A 25,268-nucleotide genomic window follows, 5' to 3' on the forward strand; every position below is an offset into this window, starting at 1 on the left:
GAGGTGGAAGGGGACCCTTTTCCAGCCTGCTTAGTGTAGGAGTGAAGAACAAGACCAAACCTTACTGACTAGACTCCTCTGCTTCTGGAAACCTAGAGGTGGGCCCTGTGCTGGCCCTCAAGCTTCAGGACTGGCCTTCAAAAGAGCAAAACTGTGGTGTTAGGGCTTAAAAGTCAGTGGGGAATGTTAAAAGCATCTACTGTTTGCTGAGGGCATCTGTTGTGCCAGGCTGTCTGCCAAGAGCTTTCTGTACATGATCTAATTTGATTCTCGAAACAACTCTGTAAAGTAATTATTATCACGGTGATTCTGACAACAGTCCCATGAGGAAGCAGTTAGCATATAAGGGAAGGAGGCCCAGAGGTTTGAGGGATGCACAGGGAAGGGCCACTTGATTATGGCGAGGGCCTCTCTGACTTTATGGCTGCTGTCTTCATGAAGGTCTTCTGGAGGGGATGGCAGAGATGGGACCCCTCCTGGGTAGGTGGGATCACCTAGCCCTTGGGTGCTTTTACTCCGAGGTGGTATAGCTTTTCTTGGAAGCCCGAGGCTGCCCTCTTCTGGTAGGCTAGAGCTGGTGGCCACCCTGTACAGCATCATGCTTTGGTGCTTCACGAGTGGCTCAGTGGTAAAGAATCCACCTGCAATCGCAGGAGACATGAGTTCAGTCTCTGGGTTGGGAAGACGGTTTGGAGAAGGAAATGGCAACCTACTCCAGTATTCTTGTCTGGGAAGTCCCACAGACAGAGGAGCCTGGAGGGCTACAGTCCATGGGGTTGCAAAGAATTGGATGCGACTAAGCACGCACACACATGCATGGCCAAGGGACAGGCGTGAGCTGGGGCTTTGTGTACAGATATGCCCCAGACAGGCTCCAGGGTCAAGGGCACCAACCATTCCTTATGTGGGGCTTTGGTCCACCCACCCACCTTCCCAAGGACCTTCTGTCATCTCTCCCACGCCATCCCTTGCCCTCTCTTCTTGTCTCCCTCAGCATCCTCCCATCTTAAAAAGCCTTCTCTGGACACCACATTTCCCCCCGGTCCAATCCCTTGCTCCCTCTTGAAAACCAAACTGAGTTGTCTACACTCACTTATCTATACTCACTTGTCTCTTTCCCTTAGCACCCACTCCTTAAGCCACTGCTTCCTGACCTCCACTCATCATTTCAAGGAATTTCCTCTTACCAATGTCCCCAGTGATCTGCAGGATCCAGTGAGCACTTTATACTAAACACTCATCTTGAATTATTCAAATAATACATTGATTCATCTGCAGAAGAGAAGTAGAACATCAGCTTTATATCTCCAGAGATAATCAACATTCTGAGTTTGAGTTTGGTGGCTATATTCTAAAAATACTTACAAATATGATCCATAGAAAATATATAAAGTATGCTGTGATTTTGTAACAAAATATAAAATATTCATCTGGTACGCACCGTGCCTCAGTGGGTTTAAAACTCACCAGGCTGGAGATCTGTCTGTGTTGATGCATTTAGACCTTGTAGGGGACATTCCTTGATCCTCCTATGTTTTTTTGCTCTTACCACGAAAAAAGGTTTTGTTTGTTTTGTACTGTTTTTTGGAGTGTGTGCATGTGTGTGTGTGTGGAGCGACATTTAACGTGAGATCTTTCCTCACAATTTTTTACGTATATAAGTAACTCAGATGGTGAAGGACAGGGAAGCCTGGCGTGCTGCAGTCCATGGGATCGCAAAGAGGCGGACACAACTGAGCGACTGAACAACAAGCAGTTGTTGACAATATGCACTGTGTCGTACGGCAGATCTCTAGAACTTATTCGCCTTGCGGTACTGACACTATACCCACTGAATAGTAACTCCCCATTTGAAACACACTCTTTTTTTTTTTAGTTTTTAGAATTTATTTATAATTGAAGTATATTTAAATTGCAATACTGTATTAATTACTGCTATACAATAAAGTAACTCAGTTATACATATATATATATTCTTTTTCATATTCTTTTCCGTTACAGTTTATCACAGGGTATTGAATATAGTTCCCTGTGCTGTACCGCAGGACTTTTTGTTTATCCTTTTTCTGTATACCAGTTTGCGTCTTGCTAATCCCAAACTCCCAATTCAACCCTCTCCCACAGCCCATCCCCTTGGCAACCGCCAGTTTCCTCTCTAGGCCCCTGATTCTGTTTCTGTTTCTTAGATAGGTTCAATTGTGTCATAGTTTGGATTCCACATATAATAACATCTTAGAGTATTTGTCTTTCTCTTTCTGACTTACTTCACTTAGAATAATAATTTCTAGTTGCAGCCATTGAAATATAGTCTTTTTAAAAACACAGGCATAACTTAGAGATATTGTGGGTTAGGTTCCAGACAACTACAGTAGAGGTCACAATAAAATGAGTCACATAAATATTTTGGTTTCCCAGTGCATATAAAAGCTATGCTTATACTATATTGTAGTCTATTAAATGTGCAGTAAGTAGCATTATGTCTTAAAAAAACATACCTTAAGTAAAATGTACATACCTTAAGTCAAAAGTATTTTATTTCTAAAAAATGCTAACTATCATCTGAGGCTTCAGTGAGTTGTGATCTTTTTGCTGGTGGACAGTCTTGCTTCGATGTTGATGGCTGGTCGTTGATCAGGGTGGTGGTTGCTGAAGTTTGGGGTGGCTGTTTCTTAACAGATAGCTCTACTTTTCACTTGAACAGCTAGAGGTTGTTGTAGGATTATTCATTGGCCTAATTTCAGTATGATTGGGTTGTTATGTCTCAGGGAATAGGGAGGCCCAAAAAGAGGGAGAGAGAGTTGGGGAATGGCTAGTGGGTGGAGCCATCAGAACACACAAACATTTATCCATTAAGTTCATCATCTCATATGGGTGCGGTTCATGGCACCCCAAAACAAAGGCAATAGTCAAATCAAGGATCATTGATCACAGATCACCATAACAGATACAGTAACACTGAAAATGTCTGAAATATCCAGAGAATTACTAAAATGTGACACAGGTGAAGTGAGCAAACGCTGTTGGAAAAATGGTGCCAGTGGACTCGCTTCACGCAAGGTTGCCACAAACTATCAGTTTTAAAGAAAAACCCCAAAATCTGTGAAGCACAGCAAAGTGAAGTCTGACAGTGAAGTCTGAGGCCTCTGACAGTGCAGGCGTCTCCTGCCCAGATGTGAACTGTAAGACAGGGTTACCTTGGCAGGAATGGCATAGTAACATCTGCATTGTCCTGCCTCTTCTGGAGACGCTGTCTCTTCCCCTCTGCCAGTCCTATGCCAGCTTGCCCCTCTCTCTAGCTGGAAGTGTTCCTCTGGATTCCAGCTCAGGCTCCCTTCTTTTATAAACTCTCCATCTTCCTAGGGGATTTCATCTCCTCCCATGGCTTCAAATATCCCCAAGATGCCACCACCTCCCCAGTTTTTGTTTTTTTTAATTAACTTTTTGGCTGCCCTGGGTCTTCGTTGCTTTTGCGGGCTTTTTCTAGTTATGGGGAGCAGGTGCTGCTCTTTGTTGCGGTGCTCCTCTGCGGTGACCTCTCGTTGCAGACCATGGGCTCGATAGTTGTGGTGCATGGGCCCAGTTGTGCTGCAGCCTGTGTTATCCTCCCAGACCAGGGATCAAACCCGTGTCCCCTGCATTGGCAGGCGGACTCCTAGTTGATACTACAGGATGCCTGGAGCCCAGCGTGTTCAAATGCATTCACAATCTTCCCTTCAAGAGGGGCCCCTAGGTCTGCTGGGTGTGAAGTCCCCCTCTTACCCCACATCCCCACGTGCCATCCATCAGCAAGCTTGCCAGCCCTGCCTCCAGACCACACCCTGCCCCCTTCCTAGCACAGCCTGTCGTGTCTCCCGGGGAGGTCCTTCCGGGCCCTCCCTTGGTCCGTTTCCACATGATGTCTGGAGTGACAAGCACTTAGGCCTTGCCTTCAAGATGCACATCTGACCATGTCCTTTTCCCTCTTGCGATTCCATCAAACCATCTCCCACAACCTGCAGCGTCGAATATAAATCCACATCGGCCTTCTTGTTCTCCCCGTTGGCTCTGCCTGCCTCCCTCCAACCTCGTCCTCCCACACTGGTCACCCTGCCCAGACCACACCAGCATTCTCTGCTCCTCCATCAGGCTGAGCACAGTCTTATCTCAGAACCTCCGCACAGGCCGCTTCCTGTACCAGAAATATTCTTTGCTTCCCTTCCAGCCTGGCTGACTCCTCCTGCAGGGCTCAGCTCAAATCTTTTTTTTTCATTGAAGTACAGTTGATTTACAATATTGTGTTAGTTTGGGGTGTACAGCAAAGTGGTTCTGTTATATATATGTGTGTGTGTGTGTATATATATTTAAAATTCTTTTCCATTATTATAGCATTGAACATAGTTCCCTGTGCTATATGGTAAATACTTGACCTATTCTGCATATGGATGAGTGCATCTGTCAATCACATACTCCCAGTTTATCCCTCCCCTGCCTTCCCCTTTGGTAGCCATGTGTTTACATTCTGTGTCTGAGTCTGTTTTGTAAATAAGTACATTTGTGTCACATTTTAGACTCCACATATAAGTGATATCATGTGGTGTTTTTCTTTCTCTAACTTATTCACTTACTGTGATAATCTCTAGTTCTGTCCACATTACTGCAAATGGCAGGGTTTCATTTTTTATAGCTGCGTAATATTCCATTGTGTGTATCTACCACATCTTCCTCATCTCCTCATCTGTAATTGGACACTTAGGTTGCTTCCATGCCTTGACTATTATAAACAGTGCTGCAATGAACACTGTGGTACATGCATCTTTTCAAATTGCAGCTTTCATCTTTTCTGGGTATATGCCCAGGAGTGGGGTTACTGGATCATATATATGGCAGCTCTATTTTTAGTTTTTTTAAGGAACCTCCCTTCTATTTTCCTTAGTGACTATACCAATTTACATTCCCACCAGCAGGCTAGGAGGGTTCCCTTTTCCCCACACTTTCTCCTCAGCTTAAATTTCTGACCCTCAGAAAGCTGCCTGCCACACCTCTCACCCAGGTCTCTGCATCCCACATTCTCTAGTATCCCATACTTTTTCTCTATGGCTCCTATCCATTTGTAACTCTATCACTATTCAGTGTTCATTCGTTCCTCCCCTTCTTTCCCATCTGTCTGAAAGCTCCACAGTCAGACCCTGTCTGCTTTACTCAGCGCTTTGCTTTCATTTGCATCTGTCACAGAGCCTGGCGACTCGATAGATGCTCAAGAGACACTTGCCAGGGCAGCATTGAGGTGTCTTCTCCGCCGAAGTGCTGTGGTTGAGAGCCAGTGTGCTAAAGTCGCCAGTCCTGGGTTAGAATTCCAGCTGTGCCACCTGCAAGCTGTGTGACTTTGAACAAGTCACCTAAGGCCTCTTGGGGCCTCTGTTCCCTGTCTCATAAGATTATTATGAGGATGATGAGAATGTCTATAAAATATTTAATGCAATGACTGGCATATGGTAATCCGTCAATGAGTGACAATGGTTATTATTTAAATAACTATAATCCAAGCTCAACCACAGGTCCCCAAAGTGCTGCCCTTGCCGCTTCCTCTCACCTCATGGGTGAAGCCAGGAGCGGAACCATATTTTCATATCTGCAGAGAGGCAGGGTCTTTGGAAGCAAGCTCTGATGACGGCATTTTCAGCTCTGGAGGGGGACCTTTGTTTCTCCCTCTGGCTGTGTCACTGGCTGTGTCACCCAGACAGGTGGGCTCCTTTGAACTCAATTTCGTCCTCTGTAGGATGTGGCCATAAATATTTCATGGGATAGTTACAGACATCACATGAGATAATGCACATAAATACCTCATGCTGAAAAGTTGCTACATTAAAATTACATAGTCTTGTTACAAACTCAGGATGGCTAACGATGGCCCTGTGTGTCTCTACCATGTTTCAAAACTGCTTCTTTGTTAATCATGGAGAGTCAGGTTTGAGTTTGAAAGTTGGTTCTGCCTCCTACTTGCTGTGTGGCCTCTCTGAGCATGTTTTTTTCCCTGTAGAATGGAGCTAATAACCCTCTGGCGGGGTATTGTAAGGAGGAAATAAGAGCGAATCTAAAACAAGGGTTGACAAATTATAGATGGTGGGTTTTGCAGGGTTTTACTGGCCCACGGCCACGTTCACTCACTTATGCTTTATCTGTGGCTGCTTGGTGTTACAAAGGCAGTTTAGCTATGCAGAAACTACTGGCTCAGAAAACGTAAAATATTTACTCTCTGGCCTTTCATGGGAAAAGTTTGTCAAGGCCCATGTAAAGCCTCTCATTCGGTGCCTCCTTGTGGTAGGTGCTCCATGCCCATGGTCGCTTTCTTCACCAAGACCATCATCGTTGTCTGTATCATTAGTGCAGCAATCAGGTGAAGCACTGTTCTGGAAAGATGAGGAGGAAGAGGCCTTGCTGGAGCACCCGGCACAGTGCCACACACAGGGCCGGCCTTTGGATGTGGATGACCTGTGCCAAGAAGACTCTTGAGCTGGCAAACTTTCTAATACATCAAATGATATTCTCTATCCATTTAAATCTGCCAGGAAAATATGTCAGAAGTCTGTTTTCAGGGCCACCATGAATCTGTACAGTGCCTTTGTGGGAATTAAAAAATGTATCTTGAAGACACTGTTACAAATACATAGATTTTGTTAGAGTAAGATGCTCACCATTCAGTTCAGTTCAGTTCAGTCGCTCAGTCGTGTCCGACTCTTTGCGATTAGGAAGTTGTAGTAAACATACCAGTATACTATGTAGTCTCTGAATGGAGCTTCCCAGGTGGTGCAGTGTTTAAGAATATGCCTACTAATGCAGGAGACACAGGAGACCTGGGTTCGATCCCTGGGTTGGGAAGATCCCCTGGAATAGGAAATGGCAACCCACTCCAGTATTCTTGCTGGGAAAATTCCATGGACAGCAGAGCCTGGTGGGCTATAGTCCATGGGGTTGCAAACAGTCGGATACAACTGAGCGACTGAATACGCATGCGTGATTCTCTGAATGGGGCCCCACCCTCCCTAGGATTGAGCGGTTCACCCTCTGCACAGCTGTACATGGCAGCCCTTCTTGTCAACTGGGAATCAGTGTGAGTTCTGATTGTTGTGTATCTGTTGTCTAAAAGTGAGGCCCACTTCTTATGGACCTCCTTAGGCATAGCTATGACTTTGCCCCTCATCTGTGCTTCCTTGGCCTCCATGGGCCCAGCAGGCTCTGGCGCTTCCTCACCACCACCTTTGGGACCCCACAGGCAGAGATGGAGTTGGTCCAGCATATTGGTGTCCCTGCCAGTAAGATCATCTATGCCAATCCCTGTAAGCAAATTGCACACATCAAGTATGCTGCCAAGCACGGGGTCCGGCTGCTGAGCTTTGACAACGAGATGGAGCTGGCAAAGGTGGTGAAAAGCCATCCCAGTGCCAAGTAAGCTGAGAACCACTCAGGTGGGAGGCTGGGCTGCGGGTGAGGGTGGGGGGAGTAGGCGAAATAGGGTTGGGGCTGAGGATCCTGCCCTGGAGCTGGCCATAGCCACAGGAGGTTGGGGCGGGCACTCCTGGGCTGGACCCAGGATGCCAGAGCCTGACTAGGGTGGAGATAGAAATGATGGATTACAGTCCAGGCAAAGCCCAGGGTACTGCAGAGGTCAAAGCCATGGCAGAGGGAGCAGTGGTCAGGAAAGTTACACGGAGGAGGCGGCATTTGAGGTGGGCCTTCAGGGGTGACTGCCATCTGGAGTGGGCATAAACAGTGCATCAGAGGGAGCTGCAGGAGCAAGCACATGGAGGCCGGAAGCAGCACAGGGCATTTGCAGGATAAGCAGAAATTGATGTTGCTGGATCATACCATGTGCGGCCAGGGGTGAAGAAGTCAGTGATGCTGGTCACAGGGCAAGGACCCCGATGCACGTGGGCTTTGGAAGGGGTCAGGGCTGGACATCTTTTTCAGGGTGTCCCCCTCACCTGGTCACTGGACACGCTGGAGGGGCCAAGAGGGGCACCACTCGGGTTCACCCAAAGCAGCTTCCGTTTTGACTATTTCACATACTGAGGATACAGGTGTTTTCAATAAGACTGTTTAAAAAAAAAAAAAGGTCCCCTCCACCCCACCATACAAGAGAAGTTGGAAAAGCCTGGCTGATTGGGAGGAAGTAGGGCTGCCCAGGGGGAAACTGGTGAAGTTGGGACCAGGGCAGGGGTCCCATGGAAGGGTCCAGGGACATTTAGGGAGTGGATTGGACAGTACTCAGAGGTTGACTGGCTGTGCAGGGGGAGGAAGGGGGCCGGGGCTTATGGGGTTGGACATAGCTCTGAGCCATGAGGGTTCATCCCCCTTGACTAGAGAAGACATGGTTGGTGTAGGGGAAGCGGGCTCCCGCCCCCGCCGAGGTGCTGCACCCTGTCTTCCCCCTCAGGATGGTTCTGTGCGTTGCCACCGAGGACTCCCACTCTCTGAGCCACCTGAGCCTCAAGTTCGGAGCGTCGCTGAAATCTTGCCGACACCTGCTTGAGAATGCCAAGAGGGACCATGTAGAGGTGGTAGGTGTGAGGTGAGTGCTGGAACCCCGCCATCCCCCACCATGCCCGCTGCCTCCTGCTTCTTTCCCAGGACTTACTCAATTCTGTGTGGAACCTCCCCCAGGGCCCCCAAGGCAGGCCTGTCCCTGGGTCTGGAATTCTGCTATTTGAGAGTTTCCTCCTTTTGGAAAGAAGGTTTGGAGTGTCCCACCGCCCCAACCCCATAGTCTGCAGAACGTCCTGTCCCAGGAGGTTCCAGGAGGGACCTGGCTTTGCAGGAAGTGTCCCCGGCCTGAAGCCAAAGGTCATCCTGGCACACCTTGGCTCTGCTGCTTTTCTGGTGGGGATGTGGAAGGAGCCAGAACTATGACCTGATGATATAACTTTCCTATGCTATGCATTTCGCATGGCCAGGCACTGTGCTAAATACACGTCCCGCAATTGTGGGACCTTATCCCCACTTTATAGATGGAGAAACTGGAAGCATGGCCGGCCACACTGCTCAGTGAGATACACATTAGTTCTGGCTGACTTTGGGGCCCTAGCCCTCATCCTAGGAAGGCTCAGCCTCCAGAGGCAGCGTGGAGGGATGAGAGGGGCACCAAGTGCCAAAGGTCCTTGGATCTAGTCTCCTGTCCACCTTCATTTGCCACATGGCCCTTGGCAACCCCCTCAACCTTTTAGGCCCACAGTCACTGCATCTGGAAAATGGGCACAGTGCCCAGTATGCTTGGGCAAGGCTGCTGCTGGCTGAGGCTGAAGTGGTGATACCCAGGGTCCTGTGTGTAAGCCAAGACTCTTCCTCCCCAGTTTTCACATTGGCAGTGGCTGTCCTGACCCTCAGGCCTACGCTCAGTCCATTGCGGACGCCCGGGTTGTGTTCGAAATGGGTGCTGAGCTGGGCCACAGGATGCACATCCTGGACCTCGGTGGCGGCTTCCCCGGAGTGGAGGACGCCAAAGTGAGATTCGAGGAGGTAAGTGGGGTCACAGGTGTTGCGCTGGGCTGGGCGAGGGTTGGAGGGAGGGCTACAGTGATCCTGGGAAGCCCACTGCGAGTGGGTCCTCTGTACTATGTACTGCGCTCGGTGGTTTGCCTGGATTATCTCATTATTAACCCTGTGTTACAGCTGAGCAAACTGAGGCTCACAGAAGCTACTTCATTTCCTGAGTCCATGGCAGGGCCGGCTTGCGCACCCAGCTCTGCCCGGACTCTGAACATGCACATATTTGAGGCTTAATCGGGCCATATCTGCATAAGTCATAAGGCTTTCTGAGGGCCTGGGTGTGCCCTGTTCACCCTCCTATGGGATGATGAGAAATCAAGTTGGGCAGGGGAAGGAAAAGCCAACCTTCTATCCACTTCTAGTCCATCTGTCTCCTTCCCACCAGCAAGTTTCAGTTCAGTTTAGTCGCTCAGTTGTGCCCGACTCTTTGTGACCTCATGGACTGCAGCACACCAGGCCTCCCTGTCCATCACCAACTCCCGGAGTTTATCCAAACTCATGTCCATTGAGTCAGTGATGCCATCCAACCATCTCATCCTCTGTCGTCCCTTTCTCCTCCTGCCTTCAATCTTTCCCAGCATCAGGGACTTTTCAGATGAGTCAGCTCTTCCCATCAGGTGGCCAAAGTATTGGAGTTTCAACTTCATCATCAGTCCTTCCAATGAATATTCAGGACTGATTTCCTTTAGGATGGACTGGTTGGATCTCCTTGCAGTCCAAGGGACTCTCAACAGTCTTCTCCAACACCACAGTTCAAAAGCGTCAATTCTTCGGCACTCAGCTTTCTTTATAGTCCAACTCTCACATCCATACATAACTACTGGAAAAATCATAGCCTTGACTAGATGGACCTTTGTTGGCAAAGTAATGTCTCTACTCTTTTGGTCATAACTTTCCTTCCAGGAAGTAAGCGTCTTTTAATTTCATGGCTGCAGTAACCATCTGCAGTGATTTTGGAGCCCCAAAAAACAAAGTCTGTCACTGTTTCCACTGTTTCCCCATCTATTTGCCATGAAGTGATGGGACTGGATGCCAAGATTCAGTTCAGTTCAGTCGCTCAGTCGTGTCCGACTCTTTGCGACCCCATGAATCGCAGCACGCCAGGCCTTCCTGTCCATCACCAACTCCCGGAGTTCACTCAGACTCACGTCCATCGAGTCAGTGATGCCATCCAGCCATCTCATCCTCTGTCCTCCCCTTCTCCTGCCCTCAATTAAATCAGGAAAAATGTGTCATTGCAATCCCCACTGGAACCACTAGGGGTCGCTTTTCCTTAGTAAGTGCCTCGTTCTGGAATATTAACATCTTGGAACTGAATTTAAGAAAATAATCTGTGACGGACACTAAGAATTAGCTTCAAAGATGAGCATTGCAACATTCTTCGTAACAGAAGTTCAGTGGACTTCCCTGGTCCAACTAACACTCTGCTGCTGCTGCTGCTGCTAAGTTGCTTCAGTTGTGTCCAACTCTGTGCGACGCCATAGACAGCAGCCCACCAGGCTCCCCTGTCCCTGGGATTCTCCAGGCAAGAACACTGGAGTGGGTTGCCATTTCCTTCTCCAGTGCATGAAAGTGAAAAGTGAAAAGTGAAAGTGAAAGTGAGGTCGCTCAGGGATTGGCTAAATTACAGTACATTCTTTTTATGTAAAATATTTTTACTTTTATAAAGATATAATTTTTTATAAAAATCATTTTATAAAAATATTTATCATATGGAAATGATACCAGTATATTTTATGGGTAAATGCAAATAAGATTTATTAAAATATTTTTATTTTTAAATCTTTCTCTTTAATTACTTAAAAAAAGTTATTTTAACTGAAGGATAATTGCTTTACAGAAGTTTGTTTTCTGCCAAACATCCACATGAATCAGCCATAGGTATACATATGTTCCCTCCCTCTTGAACCTCCCACCTCTCTAGATTGTCACAGAGGCTCTGTTTGAGGTCCCTGAGTAAATTATGGTATATTCTTATGTAAAAAGAATTTACATAGATTTACATACATGGAGAGATCATTCAATTTATTGAGTAAAGCAGGTTATAAAAACCTGTATACTTATAGCCCTATTATGTTTATAATAAAAAATCAGATTTTCAGGTTTGTATAAAAAGAAATTAAAGGAGTGATTCCAATAAGTTAGCATTGAATAGGTTAATCTGGGGTTAGAATTAGGGGTGACTTTGGTCTTCTTTTTCCTTCTCTATCTTGTCTATAAAAATATGTTGTTTAGCATACTGGTTACTCAGCAGAGAAAGATCTGCATCACAGATTCTGCCATCTGAGTACCAACTGTTAGATTAAAAGTTCCTTTTTCCATTGTGGGGGGCATTGAAGGGTGATTTTCAAGGGTAAGGGTCTTGACCCTGCTCCATCTTTGCCTGCCTGCCTTGGTCTGTGGTTACCAACTGGGGTCTTAGCAGCTGCCAAGTTCTTCTTCCTGAAATCAAAGCTGCTTTCAAGAAGTAAGACTTGGAGCTGTAGCTAGTCTCCAGCATAAACCCCACATTTCAAACATGTAATTGTCTCTCTACCCTCAGATTGCTTCTGTGATCAACTCAGCCTTGGACCTATACTTCCCGGAGGGCTGTGGTGTGGACATCCTTGCCAAGCTGGGGCGCTACTACGTGACCTCGGCCTTCACCTTGGCAGTCAGCATCATTGCCAAGAAGGAGGTTCTTCTGGATCAGCCAGGCAGGGAGGGTAGGTTCCAGGTGGGCAGTGGAGGCCTGTTCTTCCCTAAAGCCAAGGACGGTTGTTGGCTAGGCTGGGTCTGATTTTAGGGGGTGGGGAAATCTGAAGACTGGCTCCTTCTTTAGGGAAATTGACAGTCATGTCTCCTCACCCCCAACACACTCTTTTAGCATCTTTTTTTTCCCCCTGTGCATGTTTATATTTTATGAAGATTGAGATCAAAGCAACCTTGGGGAGAACAGATACTTTATTAAACCTATTGTATATGGGTTTCCTATGTGGTGCAGTGGTAAAGAATCTGCCTGCCAATGCAGGAGACGCAAGAGACACAGGTTCGATCCCTGGGTCAGAAAGATTCCCTGGAGAAGGAAATGGCAACCCACTGTAGTATTCTTGCCTGGAAAATCCCATGGACAGAGGAGCCTGGCGGGCTACAGTGCACGGGGTTGCAAAGAGTTGGACATGACTGAGCACACATTTTATAGTACAGATGAGGAAATTGAGAGCCAGACAGAATACAAGTGAGTTGCTTAAGAGCTAGTAAGTGGTAAACCCTGCATTTGACCCCATGTTTGTCTCCTTTCCAGAGTCCAAGCTCTTACTCATCCTACTGCTTCTCATAACATAATGAAAATAATTGACAACAACTTATACTGGTCTAAGCCCATTTTGCAGACTACAGAACATAGGCATGAAGAGGATGAGTCACTCACCCAAGGTCACACAGCTGAGAAGGGGGCAGCGCCAGGGTTCAAGTCCAGGCTAGGCTGACTCATGGACAGAGGAGCTTGGCGGGCTACAGTCCATGGGGTCGCAAAGAGTTGGACACGACTGAAGCGACTAACACTTTCAGGCTGACTCAAGGCTTTTCTGTCCACACTGCCAACATCAGTGCTCCTCACTGACCTTCCGATAGATCAGTCCTCTCAGCAGACTCTTGAGTGAGAGGTCTGACTCTGATCTTGGAGCTTTTTTCTCTGCTCTGGGACCCCCAGCCTGAAGGTCTGGGTGTTTTTCCCAGAGATGGGTAGTAGGCTCCAGGTGGAAGGTCTTCTTTGTGTGTATGTGTGCATAGTGATGGAATTCTTCTGGCCTCCTTTCCAGATCTGGGATTATACTTTCTAGCCCAGCCTGGAGACCCGACTTCTCATTCCAGCTCATGCGTTGCCCCACTGTGCATACTTCTGAGCCGCTGACTCAGTCTCTTGGGGTCTTGAGTTCTGGTGGGCTGCTTTTCAGCCTTTGCTGGGGCATCGAGGGGCTCAGGTGCAAGCCTGGAGGGTGTTCTAGGCAGGGTTGCTCAGCTGCCAGATGTTTCCAACCCAGCCATGAACACAGGAGGAGGCAGGAGCAGCCCCATAGCTGAGGAGGGGCAGCCCTCCTGTCTGCTTGCTGAGCCCGCCGTTGTCCCACCCCCTCACATGCTGCTTGTGCCCCCCGACCCCTCCCCTCCCTGCAGAGGAAACCAGTTCCTCCCCCAAGAGCGTTGTGTACCACCTTGGCGAGGGCGTGTATGGAGTCTTCAACTCAGTCCTGTTTGACAGCGCCTGCCCCGCCCCCATCCTGCAGAAGGTGAGCCTGCCCTGCTGGGCCTGTTTTCAATTGTGTGGGTGCATTTAAAGAACATTTTTTTTTTGGTGTGTGTTGTTATCTAATTTTAAAAAAGTAAAACATATTTGTTGGAGAAAACAGACACTAAGAAGGAAGAAGCTTATCACCCCTAATTCCACCACATGGAGATAGACCCCTTGAATATTTAGATTTCAGTCTTTTAAAAAACGTGTTATACTTTTCCCCCATAAAGTTGGGATCATATTCATTTGTAACCTGATTCTTTTTCACTTCATATGGGGTGTGCATGCCATTCACGAATCTTTAACAACACGCTTCTTGATGACCATATAATATTTTAGGCAATCTAACTCTAGCAATTATCCATTTGGTTTCCTGTTTTTGAGCTTCCTGAGTCTATCTTGACATCCATCTCTGATCACTGCTCGTGGGCTGGGTCTTCACTGTGCTGCGTGGGCTTCGTTTCCCCAGAGCATGTGGGATCTTAGTTCCCTGACCAGGGATCGAAACTTCATCCCCTGCATTGCAAGGCAGATTCTTAACCACTGGATCACCAGGGAAGTCTAAAAATTCATTTTATGGAGTTTTTCCGTGTTAACAAGGGAAGAGGAATAGATAGAAGGTCCCTCCTAGCCTGCTGAGTCCAGCCCAGGGCCTCTGGCAGCTTTAGTGGGCTTCGTTAGGAGGGGAAAGAAATCAGACACACTTGTATTCTCACAGGCCTTTGTGTGGTCCTGCTTCAGGAAGGAAGCTTAAGTGCCTAACCAGCACCTAGACCACCGTGAGCTTTCAATACGTGCTGTTGTTTTTCTTTCCATCTTTTTCTCCCCCCAGAGTCAACCAGATGTGGGCTCCTCTTTGTAGCTCTTCCTGCCCGTCCTCTACTGCAGGCAGAGGGAGCTTCCCTCCTCCAGGCGCCCCCCCACCACCCCCCACAACTGGATGAGTCCTCATTCCATAGCTGTGTCGTTGTCTGAGTAAGCCTCCCCGATAGTGAAGTGCTCAGGAATTCAGTTTTCTACAGTGATGTACTAGCGTTGCTGGCATTCCTGTGGTCTCCCACATCCTACCGCACAGGGGAAGGACCGGCCTAGGCCAGCCAAGCCCCAGGTTACACAGCAGGCAGCAGTTGCTTCCTAGTCCCTTCAGGGTCCCAGTCCCTTCTTCCTGTTGCAGGCCATCCCTGACCCACTCCCCGTTCCCTTCATCAGCTCCTCTGAGGAGCGGAGCTGTGGTCCCAGCCCAGCACCACACCTGCCCCAGGAGCCTGGTGGCTCAGTCTCCAGCTGGTATTCCTGGCTTGGGCACCAGGATGTTCCTAAGTCTTTCAGTGGTCTATGCTGCTGCTCCTCTGGGGGGTGCCCGGGCTTCTTCTTCGGGCTGCCCACCACTTAGGAGACCATACCCAGGGTGGGCCCACAGTGTGGCCATGGAGACTGTGTAGATGGAGCACGCCTAGTAAATGAGCTACGGCTGTGCTAGGAGTGTGTCGGGAGGGCCCAGCCTGGCCACAGTATCTGCACTTCCCTCCCCAAGGAAGGAGCCCCTCACCAGCCAGGAGGGCAGCTTTCTACCCTGCTCTTCGTGCCCATGGACTTTGATTTTGGACCTCAGGTAGAAAAAGGTGTATTAAACGTAATCCTTGCTTCAGGGTATTTTTCTCATCATTGGAATATGTGTGGCCTTTTTTTGTTTGCTTGTTTAATTTAACAAATATTTGAGCACCTTCCGCATGCACTGAGGTCTGCAGAAGGTAGTAGGTACGGAAGGATTGCTTGTGCCTTGGAAATATAGTCTTGCTGAGTAGAAACGTGTGTGTGCGACACACACACACACAGAGAAGTACACTGACTACAGCAATGTCATAAGAAAAGTACGAAAAGTACAGACAAATGTTACTGCATTTTCTTCAAAAGTATTTTAGTACTTAACAACTAAAAGATAAGGACTTAAGAAACACAGTATCATCAGCAGACTAAAAACGAAGCAATTCCATAGTATCCCTTGTCACCTAGTGAGTATTCAGATATTCCCTTATAAATGGTTTTTATAGTTGATTTTACAGGTGAGAAAACTGAGGGGTAGGGAGGTGAAGGAACTTACTCAAAGTCACACAGTTGATAAATGGCAGTGTTTTAAACTGTAGACCCTTGGGGTAGGGTTCATGTCTTATTCATCTTTGATTATCTGTCTGTTGCTAAAGACCAAACTCTGAACTATTTTCCTATAAAATGATTATCTCCCTGTAAAATCGCTGCCTCCTTATAAAATGTCTTCATTAGCATTTGGGCATTGCTAATTTTTTATTATTCTTGTTCATGTTTCTTTGAGTATCCTCTGTCAAAAAATTGTTCTTTGTTAGTCTCTTTGTATAGGTGGCTCAATGTACATGCTTAAAGTATATTCCCTTTTAAAAACCATTTTCTTATGGTGAGTCTCTGGAATAGGGTTACTGAGTAAGAGGATTTGAGCGTTTTTATTCCTCTTGATACGTATTGTTAGACTGTTTTGGTCCACGCTTGGACTAATATGTATTACTACCAGCAGTGCTATTTCACAATAAGCTCACCAGCATTCCACACTGTGACCTTTTTCTTGCTGGCTAATTTATCTGAAATGGTATACCTCAGTCTTTCATTTTTGTTTCTTTGACAAGTATAAAGGCTTCTTTAATAGATATTTCAACATGCTCTCATATGTCTTACCTAAGTCTTCTGCAATTAATAGTAATGATATTTATCTCTTTCTACCTGCTCTGCCGGTTATAGATTTACCATATGTTTATGGTGTGTGTGTGTATAATACCTAGAACATTTACTGGGGAAAATTTAGCACAAAAAGTAATAATCCACTAATCCCACCATTCAGAGATGACTATTGTTAAATTTTACTTTCATTTCTTTAAGTGTCATAGTGCACATTGTTTTAACTTAAAAAAAACATATTATGAGACATGGTTTTCTTTTTTGTATTAATTCAAATTTCATTATTTGCTCAGTGTGGGAAATATCTGAATCACAGAATTGAGGAAAATCAACTTTGTTTTATGTAAATTATAAAAGGCCAACCAAAGCCAAATCATGTTTCATAAAGTGAACACTTTTAAATTAGAAGCCAATATACAACCTCTGCCTCCCAGAGATGCCCTGGATATATAATAACTTAGTAACTTTGTCTTTTATTAACAATGTTTGGGCATATTAATTTTATCTTTTTAAAATGCTATTTTAAAAGCAACAATTGAGGTAAGAAAATATCCTTTACTCTTGAAAATATTTTTGGCATGGCCTTGTTTAGTCACTAAGTTGTGTCTGACTGTTTTTCGACCCCACAGACATAGCCCACCAGGCTCCTCTGTCCATGGGCTTCTCCAGGCAAGAATACTGGAGTGGTTTGCCATCATCTTCTCCAAGACATGATTTTCTTTACTGATATGTTAGGTAGACTTTTTATTTATAAACATTTTAAATATTCACTGAGTGGTCTAAAATGCAGTTCAATAAATGTGTATTAGTACTTCATGAATGCAAGGTATAGTTAGGTGTGGGGAGGGTCCCAGAGGGGGCAAGTACCATGGGAGTTTTACGAGACTTTTCAGAAGCACAATTCAGGTTACAAGCTCTGATCACCCCGCTCTGTACAGAGACACCTTTGTTGCCAAGACCAGGTTCTTTCATTTGTCATTATATTTTATTCTAATTATTTTATGGTTTAAAAAGTAGGGTTCCATCTGGAGTACATTGCAGTAGTACTTTTTCAGGTCTGGATCTGGTTAGTTCTTGTCTTAAAAATTCTTAAGTAATGATTTCTAATCCTATTTCATTTCTGCTTTGCCATACTATCCATTACTTTTATTTTTCAATGATCTCTAGTTTTTATCCTGTTCTTTGGACAACAGCTTTGTGCTATGTTTAGAAACCTGGGAGTTTCTAATGTGGTAGACGAGATACTCTGAACAGCCTCCCCACTGACAAAGAAGACTGTGTCCTGACTTACAAGATAGCAGGGACTCTTCAGAGGTCAATACACAAACAAAAGCAGGCATCTCTGTTTCACTTAGTGTAAAAGTCAGTCAACCCACCAGTCTGAGGGATCCTTTTCAAGTGTAAGTCAAATCATGTCTCTTTTCTACCTGAAACTCTGCTTGGGCTCCTGTCTCACTCTGCATTAAAGCCAGAGCCCTTCCAGTAGCTCCCAAGGCCCTTTGAGATCTGACCCTGTTACCTCTCACACCACCTCCCTCACCCACATCCCCTTGCTCATCCTACTCTAATCACTCCAGCCTCCTTGCAGCTCCCTGAACTCACCAGGCATATTCCTGCCTCAGCACTTTTGCACCAGCTTTCCCCTCTGACCGGATCACTTCTCTTCCAGGTACCACCCTGGTTTGCTCCTCACCTCCTTTAGGTCTTTGCTGAAAAGTCATCTCCTTACACCCTGACACCTTATACCATATTTAATGTTACACCTGTACTCCTCACCTAATCTGTTTTTTAAATTACTTTATAACATAGTATAGAATTTACTTCTTTGTCTTCCTCCCTCCTGCTAGACTATAAACCCTGTGAGGACAAGGATCTTTGTCTATTTTGTTCACTAGTGTGTCCCAAGCATGTACAATAGTGACTATTCAAATATGTTAAGTGAATTAATCCAGAGAGAAAACCAGCTCTGAAATTGGCCTCTCTGGGGATGTATGCTGAATCCTTTTAGCACTGATCTTCAGTTTTGATAGCTATGAGTGTTCCTAGGGACTAGCCAAGATAGAGAATCTGATAAGATCCCTCATATAAAGCTGGGAACCCTAAACAAAGTACATCATCATTAGTATAAGAGAATATTAGGAACCCCCCATAGAGGAGGACAGCAAGAAAATGTGTCTGTTTTGATCTTGTTAGTGGTTGGAAGAGAGCAAAAAATTGAGAATTTGAAGCCACAAGCCAGTCTTTTCTTGGGTTCATTGCCCAAATTCATATTAACTATGTGATCTAGAAGCTCCCCTCATAGCTCAGTTGGAAAAGAATCCACCTGCAATGCAGGAGACCCGGATTCAATTCCTGGGTCAGGAAGATCCCCTGGAGAAGGGATAGGCTACCCACTCCAGTATTCTTGGCCTTTGCTTGCGGTTCAGCTGGTAAAGAATCCGCCTGCAATGTGAGAGACCTGGGTTCGATCCCTGGGTTGGGAAGATCCTCTGGAAAAGGAAAAGGCTACCCACTCCAGTATTCTGGCCTGGAGAATTCCATGGGCTGTAAAGTCCATGGGGTTGCAAAGAGTCGGACTCGACGAGTGACTTTCACTTTCACTTTTATTTTCACTGGAAGCCTGAAGCCTAGAATTTATTTTATCTTGCAGAAGCAAACACAAACTCTCTCTTGAGGAATCTTCCAACGAGGCTTTTAATAATTATCACAGATAAAGTTTCAAGCACATGAGCTCACAATAAAAAATCACAAACACAAAGAAACAAGTCACCATGATGGGGAGCCAGCATAAGCAATAGACAGCAGATTTAAACCTGCAATTACTTCATGTACTGGAATTATCAGACACTAAAAATTGAAGAAAGTAGGGAAAACCACTAGACCATTCAGGTATGACCTAAATTATATCCCTTAGGATTATATAGTGGAAGTGACAAATAGATTCAAGGGATTTGATCTGGTAGACCAAGTGCCTAAAGAACTATGGACAAGGTTCATGACATTGTACAGGAGGCAGTGATCAAGACCATCCCCAAGAAAAAGAAATGCAAAAAGGCAAAATGGTTGTTTGACGAGGCCTTACAAATAGCTGAGAAAAGAAGAGAAGTAAAAGGCAAAGGAGAAAAGAAAAGATATATCCATTTGAATGCAGAGTTCCAAAGAATAGCAAGGAGAGATAAGAAAGCCTTTCTAAGTGATCAATGCAAAGAAATAGAGGAAAACAACAGAATGGGAAACACTAGAGATCTCTTCAAGGAAATTAGAGATACCAAGGGAACTTTTCATGCAAAGATGGGCACAATAAAGGACAGAAACAATATAGACCTAACAGAAGCAGAAGATATTAAGAAGAGGTGGCAAGAATACACAGAAGAACTACACAAAAAAGATCTTCATGACCCAGATAATCACGATGGTGTGATCACTGACCTAGAGCCAGACATCCTGGAGTGCAAAGTCAAGTGGGCCTTAGGAAGAATCACTACAAACAAAGCTAGTGGAGGTGATGGAATTCCAGTTGAGCTATTTCAAATCCTGAAAGATGATGCTGTGAAAGTACTGCACTCAATATGCTACAGCACTCAGTATGCACTCAGCAGTGGCCACAGGACTAGAAAAGGTCAGTTTTCATTCCAATCCCAAAGAAAGGCAATGCCAAAGAATGCTCAGACTAATGCGCAATTGCACTCATTTCACACGCTAGTAAAGTAATGCTCAAAATTCTCCAAGCCAGGCTTCAACAGTTCATGAACCGTGAACTTCCAGATGTTAAAGCTGGATTTAGAAAAGGCAGAGGAACCAGAGATCAAATTGCCAACATCTGCTGGATCATTGGAAAAGCAAGAGAGTTCCAGAATAACATCTACTTCTGCTTTATTGACTACACCAAAGGCTTTGACTGTGTGGATCACAACAAACTATGGAAAGTTCTTCAGGAGGTGGGAATACCAGACCACCTGACCTGCCTCTTGAGAAACTTATATGCAGGTCAGGGAGCAACAGTTAGGACTGGACATGGAACAACAGACTGGTTCCAAATCAGTAAAGGAGTACATCAAAACTGTATATTGTCACCCTGTTTATTTAACTTATATGCAGAGTAAGTACATCATGAGAAACACTGGGCTGGATGAAGCACAAGCTGGAATCAAGATTGTTGGGACAAATCTCAATAACCTCAGATATGCAGATGACACCACCCTTATGGCAGAAAGCAAAGAAGAACTAAAGAGCCTCTTGATGAAAGTGAAAGAGGAGAGTCAAAAAGTTGGCTTAAAATTCAGCATTCAGGAAACTAAGATCACAGCATCTGGTCCCATCACTTAATGGCAAATAGATGGGGAAACAATGGAAGCAGTAACAGACTTTATTTTGGGGGGCTCCCAAACCACTGCAGATGGTGACTGCAGTCATGAAATTAAAAGATGCTTGCTCCTAAAGAATGACCAACCTAGACAGCATATTAAAAAGCAGAGAGACATTACTTTGCCAAAAAGGTCCTTCTAGTCAAAGCTATGGTTTTTCCAGTGATCATGTATGGATGTGAGAGTTGGACTGTGAAGAAAGCTGAGCACCAAAGAATTGATGCTCTTGAACTGTGGTGATGGAGAAGACTCTTGAGAGTCCCTTGGACTGCAAGGAGATCCAACCAGTCCATCCTAAAGGAAATCAGTCCTGAATATTCATTGGAAGGACTGATGATGAAGCTGAAACTCCAATACTTATGGCCACCTGATGCAAGGAACTGACTCATTTGAAAAGTCCCTGATGCTGGGAAAGATTAAAGGCAGAAGGTGAAGGGGACGACAGAGGATGAGATGGTTGGATGACATCACTGACTTGATGGACATGAGTCTGAGTGAGCTCTGGGAGTTGGTGATGGACAGGTAAACTTGGCGTGCTGCAGTCCATGGGGTCACAAAGAGTTGGAACTGAACTGAAAAATAAAACAAAAATATTTACTGTGTTTAAAGAAATAAATTGAAAATAAGTAAATTGAAAATTACTTTGCTTACCAAAGAGTAAGCAAATATAAAAATTTGACTTAACAGATTTTTAAAAGGACTAAATAGAATTTGTAGAAATGAAATATATGAACATTGAAATTATACACAGGGTAAGCAAGATATTGGGGCTTCCCAGGTAGCTCAGTGGTAAAGAATGCACCTGCCAATGCAAGAGATGTGGGTTTGATCCCTGGGTCAAGAAGATCCCCTGGAGAAGAAAATGGCAACCTACTCCAGTATTCTTGCCTGGGACAGAGGACAGAGGAGCCTGTCCATGGACAGAGGAGCCTGGCAGGCTACAGTCCACGCAGTAGCAAAAAAGTCAGACATGACTTAACGACTAAACAACAACAAAGTGAGATATTAGAGACAGTTGAAGAGAGAAGATATGAGAAGATAAAGAAGGAATTGGAACATAGAGCTGAAGGAACTTTGCAAATGTAGCACAAAGAGACAGAAAGAAAATAAAGGCAAAGGAAGTGGTAGAGCCAGAGGGTGTAATGTCTAATCATAGTTTCAGGAAGAGATTGTATCAGGATACAGAAACAAGACAGGTAGTTTGAACAGGGAAATTTTAACATAAAGAATTGCTAACTTTAAAGATGGCTAATTACTAAAAAGGATAAAAGCAGTTACTATATCTGGTACTACTACTACTACTAAGTCGCTTCAGTCGTGTCCGACTCTGTGCGACCCCATGGACTGCAGCCTACCAGGCTTCTCAGTCCATGGGATTCTCCAGGCAAGAACACTGGAGTGGGTTACCATTTGCTTCTCCAATGCATGAAAGTGGAAAGTGAAAGTGAAGTCGCTCAGTCGTGTCCGACTCTTAGCACCCCATGGATTGCAGCCTACCAGGCTCCTCCATCCATGGGATTTTCCGGGCAACAGTACTGGAATGGGGTGCTATTGGGAGAGTGAAAAATGAAGCAGCTTAGAGGAGAGCTCCTCCCTGCAAGTCTGAGATTGAAACCTTTGAGGAAAGGCCATGGTGTGCAGCCTTTCAGAGGGTTGCCAACACAACTGAATTGCAGAAGTAGCCTGCTGTGGAGTGGAGAGAAGCTTGTTGGACTGTGCAGGCCAAAGTTGAACTGAAGGCCATTGAGGTGAACGCAACCACACCCTCATACCCTGAACCAAAGGTGGCCACACGGAAAACAGCAAGCCGAAAGGGAGAGAGTTCCTTCTTCCTGATCTGCCCTTGCAGTGTTTTTCAAGCAACTTATATAGACAAAGCCTAACATAGAGCTAGCTGGGCTTCCCTGGTTGCTCAGTGATAAAGAATCTGCCTGCCAATTCAGGAGACATGGGTTTGATCCCTGGGTCAGGAAGATCCCCTGGAGAAGGAAATGGCAACCCATTCCAGTATTCTTGCCTGAGAAATTCCATGGAGAGAGGGGTGAGCTATAGTCCATGGGGTTGCAAAAGAGTCAGACATAGCAACTAAACCACATCATCAAGAGCATAGAGCTGCCTAGTCAGGAAGAAATGTCTCACTCTAGTATCACAAAGCAGGGCAAAGAAGGGTAGATTTGGAGCTGAGGCTAAATAAATAAATTAAAAATGAATTGCTGGCAGAGAGTAAACAAGAGGAACGTTTATTCTCAGATTCAGGAAATCCAACAAATTCCAAGTATATTACCTAAAAATGAATCCATACGTAGACAACATATTAGTGAAACTGAACACCAGAGACAGAAGATCATAAAACTAGTGAGAGAAATGAGACAGATAAAAGAATACCTGTAGAGGAATATTTATTAGACTTACAGCTTATTTCCCCATAACAATGGAAGGCAGAAGATAGTGAAATAGCAACTTCGATCTATCAACCTTCACTGGATAGCAGTAGAATGTAAGTTGGGAGGTGGAGTGACTGAGTTGGCATTCTAAGGTTTTGAATTTCTTGTGTGTGTGCTAAGTCACTTTAGTCATGTCCCACTCTGTACGGCGCTATGGACTGTAGCCTGCCAGGCTCCTCTGTCCATGGGATTCTTCAGGCAAGAATACTAGAGTGGGTTGCTGTGCCGTCCTCCAAAAGATCTTCCCAACCCAGGGATCAAACCCACATCTCTTAAGTCTCCTGCCTTGGAAGGTGGGTTCTTTACCACTAGCACCACCTGGGAAGCCCTTCAGTTGCTTGAGCAGAGGGTAAAGATGTTGAGTGATTTTAGACTACCTTAAGCATACATATTCGGAGAAGGCAATGGCACCCCACTCCAGTACTGTTGCCTGGAAAATCCCATGGAAAGAGGAGCCTGTAGTCCATGGGGTCGCTAGGAATTGGACACAACTGAGAGATTCACTTTCACTTTTCACTTTCATGCATTGGAGAAGGAAATGGCAACCCACTCCAGTATTCTTGCCTGGAGAATCCCAGGGACGGGGGAGCCTGGTGGGCTGCCATCTATGGGGTCGCACAGAGTCGGACACGACTGAAGCGACTTAGCAGCAGCAGCAGCAAGTATACATATTACAAAGTAAGTATCTGGAGTAACCACTAAAATAGTAGGAGTTTATTAAAACAGTTTGGTTTGGAGAGTGGCCATAAAAACATAGACCAGCAAAACATAGATTAGAGCACACACACAAAAAATCCACATATATCTGGAAACTTGATTTTGACAAGGCTTGCAAAGCACATCATTGGGAATTGCCTAATATATGATGCTAGGTCACCTGATTGTCCGTATGCAAAAAATGAAATTGGATCCCGATCTCTGGGGCTTTTAATTAGTAGTAGCTTATTTATTTCTGAAATTCGAGGAAATTCTCTTTTTGGCTTTATTAAGTTTTTCCAGCTAGGAGAAGGTAGAGTCCTTGTATTTCATCTCTCCTTTCAAGGTTTTATTATTTTCATGGGTTAAGTATTATTGTGGCCCAAGTACATCCCTGAGTTTAGTAACTTAATGCTTTCATCATTGTGTGAGTGGAGATGGTCCCTTTTGTGTTTAAGCTGAGACATCGGCTTACATGTAAAAACTCACTAATCTCTAGTAACTACTCCTCTCCCCTCTGAATTTTCTAGGTGGGCAAGCTTTGTCTGCAGTATAATATTTTATTTATTTTTCTATATTATACCTTTTTGTTTCTTTTTTTCCAGATAATAGCTATTGTCAGCATTTCTCATGCTATGTAAAATAGAAATGACAGAAAGGTTCAGACTTGGAGTCAGAAGACATGGGTCTGGTTCTTGGCTCTGCCATCTAGTAGCTGAGTAACATTAGGCAAGTTACTTAACCTCTCTGGGCCCTGTTTCTATAGTCTCTTCATCTGGAAAATGAGGGGGCTTAACTGTAGCAATTAAGGTTGCTTCTAGTTCTGAAATGAAGCCATTCTAGTATATCTCCATTAAGTTAGAGTTGGCTCCTTATTTTAAATAGTTTCTCTTTATTGTGGAGTTTAATTTTGTCTGTAGTTTTAATCAAGAAGGGGTCCTATAGGCTATTGAATGCCATGATTGGGAAAATTAAATTTGAATTGTAGATCTATATTTTCTGTGTTATGATGAAGCCAGTGATCACCTTGCTCATTGTCCCTGCCTTCCATTTAAATCATCTGACCATTGAAAGTGATTTTTTGAAAAAGAGTATGGATTTGATTAGCTAGGGTTTCATTTTGGATTTTTGCCTGTATGTTCACAAGTGAGATTTTGATCACAGGCTTTTGTTATGTTTCTTCCTTTTTGTGTGCCGTCCTTGTTCATCCCATTTTTTTTCCTTTTAAAATATTTTTGTATACTTTATGCAGTATAGGAGCTAACTTATGTA

General features: G+C 45.0%; 2 protein-coding genes across 6 annotated transcripts in view; one reads left to right on the forward strand and one right to left on the reverse strand.

Moving 5' to 3' along the window:
* Positions 1–25,268, forward strand: part of AZIN2 (antizyme inhibitor 2) — a 46,459-nt gene that overhangs the window by 8,121 nt on the left and 13,070 nt on the right. For 4 of the 5 annotated variants that reach the window (XM_070379119.1, XM_070379096.1, NM_001293770.1 and 1 more), the window contains 5 exon segments: positions 7,250–7,422; positions 8,411–8,545; positions 9,324–9,489; positions 12,062–12,224; positions 13,675–13,787. In XM_070379119.1, coding sequence (XP_070235220.1) covers positions 7,250–7,422; positions 8,411–8,545; positions 9,324–9,489; positions 12,062–12,224; positions 13,675–13,787 — 750 coding nt within the window. 5 annotated transcript variants of the gene reach the window in all.
* Positions 18,835–25,268, reverse strand: part of LOC138991258 (splicing factor 3A subunit 2-like) — a 30,875-nt gene continuing 24,441 nt past the window's right edge. Inside the window, exon 4 of the transcript XR_011467239.1 lies at positions 18,835–21,428. The gene's annotated coding sequence lies outside the window, so the exon portion shown is untranslated. The remainder of the gene's footprint in view (positions 21,429–25,268) is intronic.

The sequence above is a fragment of the Bos mutus genome, chromosome 2 (assembly GCF_027580195.1).
Source record: "Bos mutus isolate GX-2022 chromosome 2, NWIPB_WYAK_1.1, whole genome shotgun sequence".
NCBI classification, from domain to species: Eukaryota; Metazoa; Chordata; class Mammalia; order Artiodactyla; family Bovidae; genus Bos; species Bos mutus.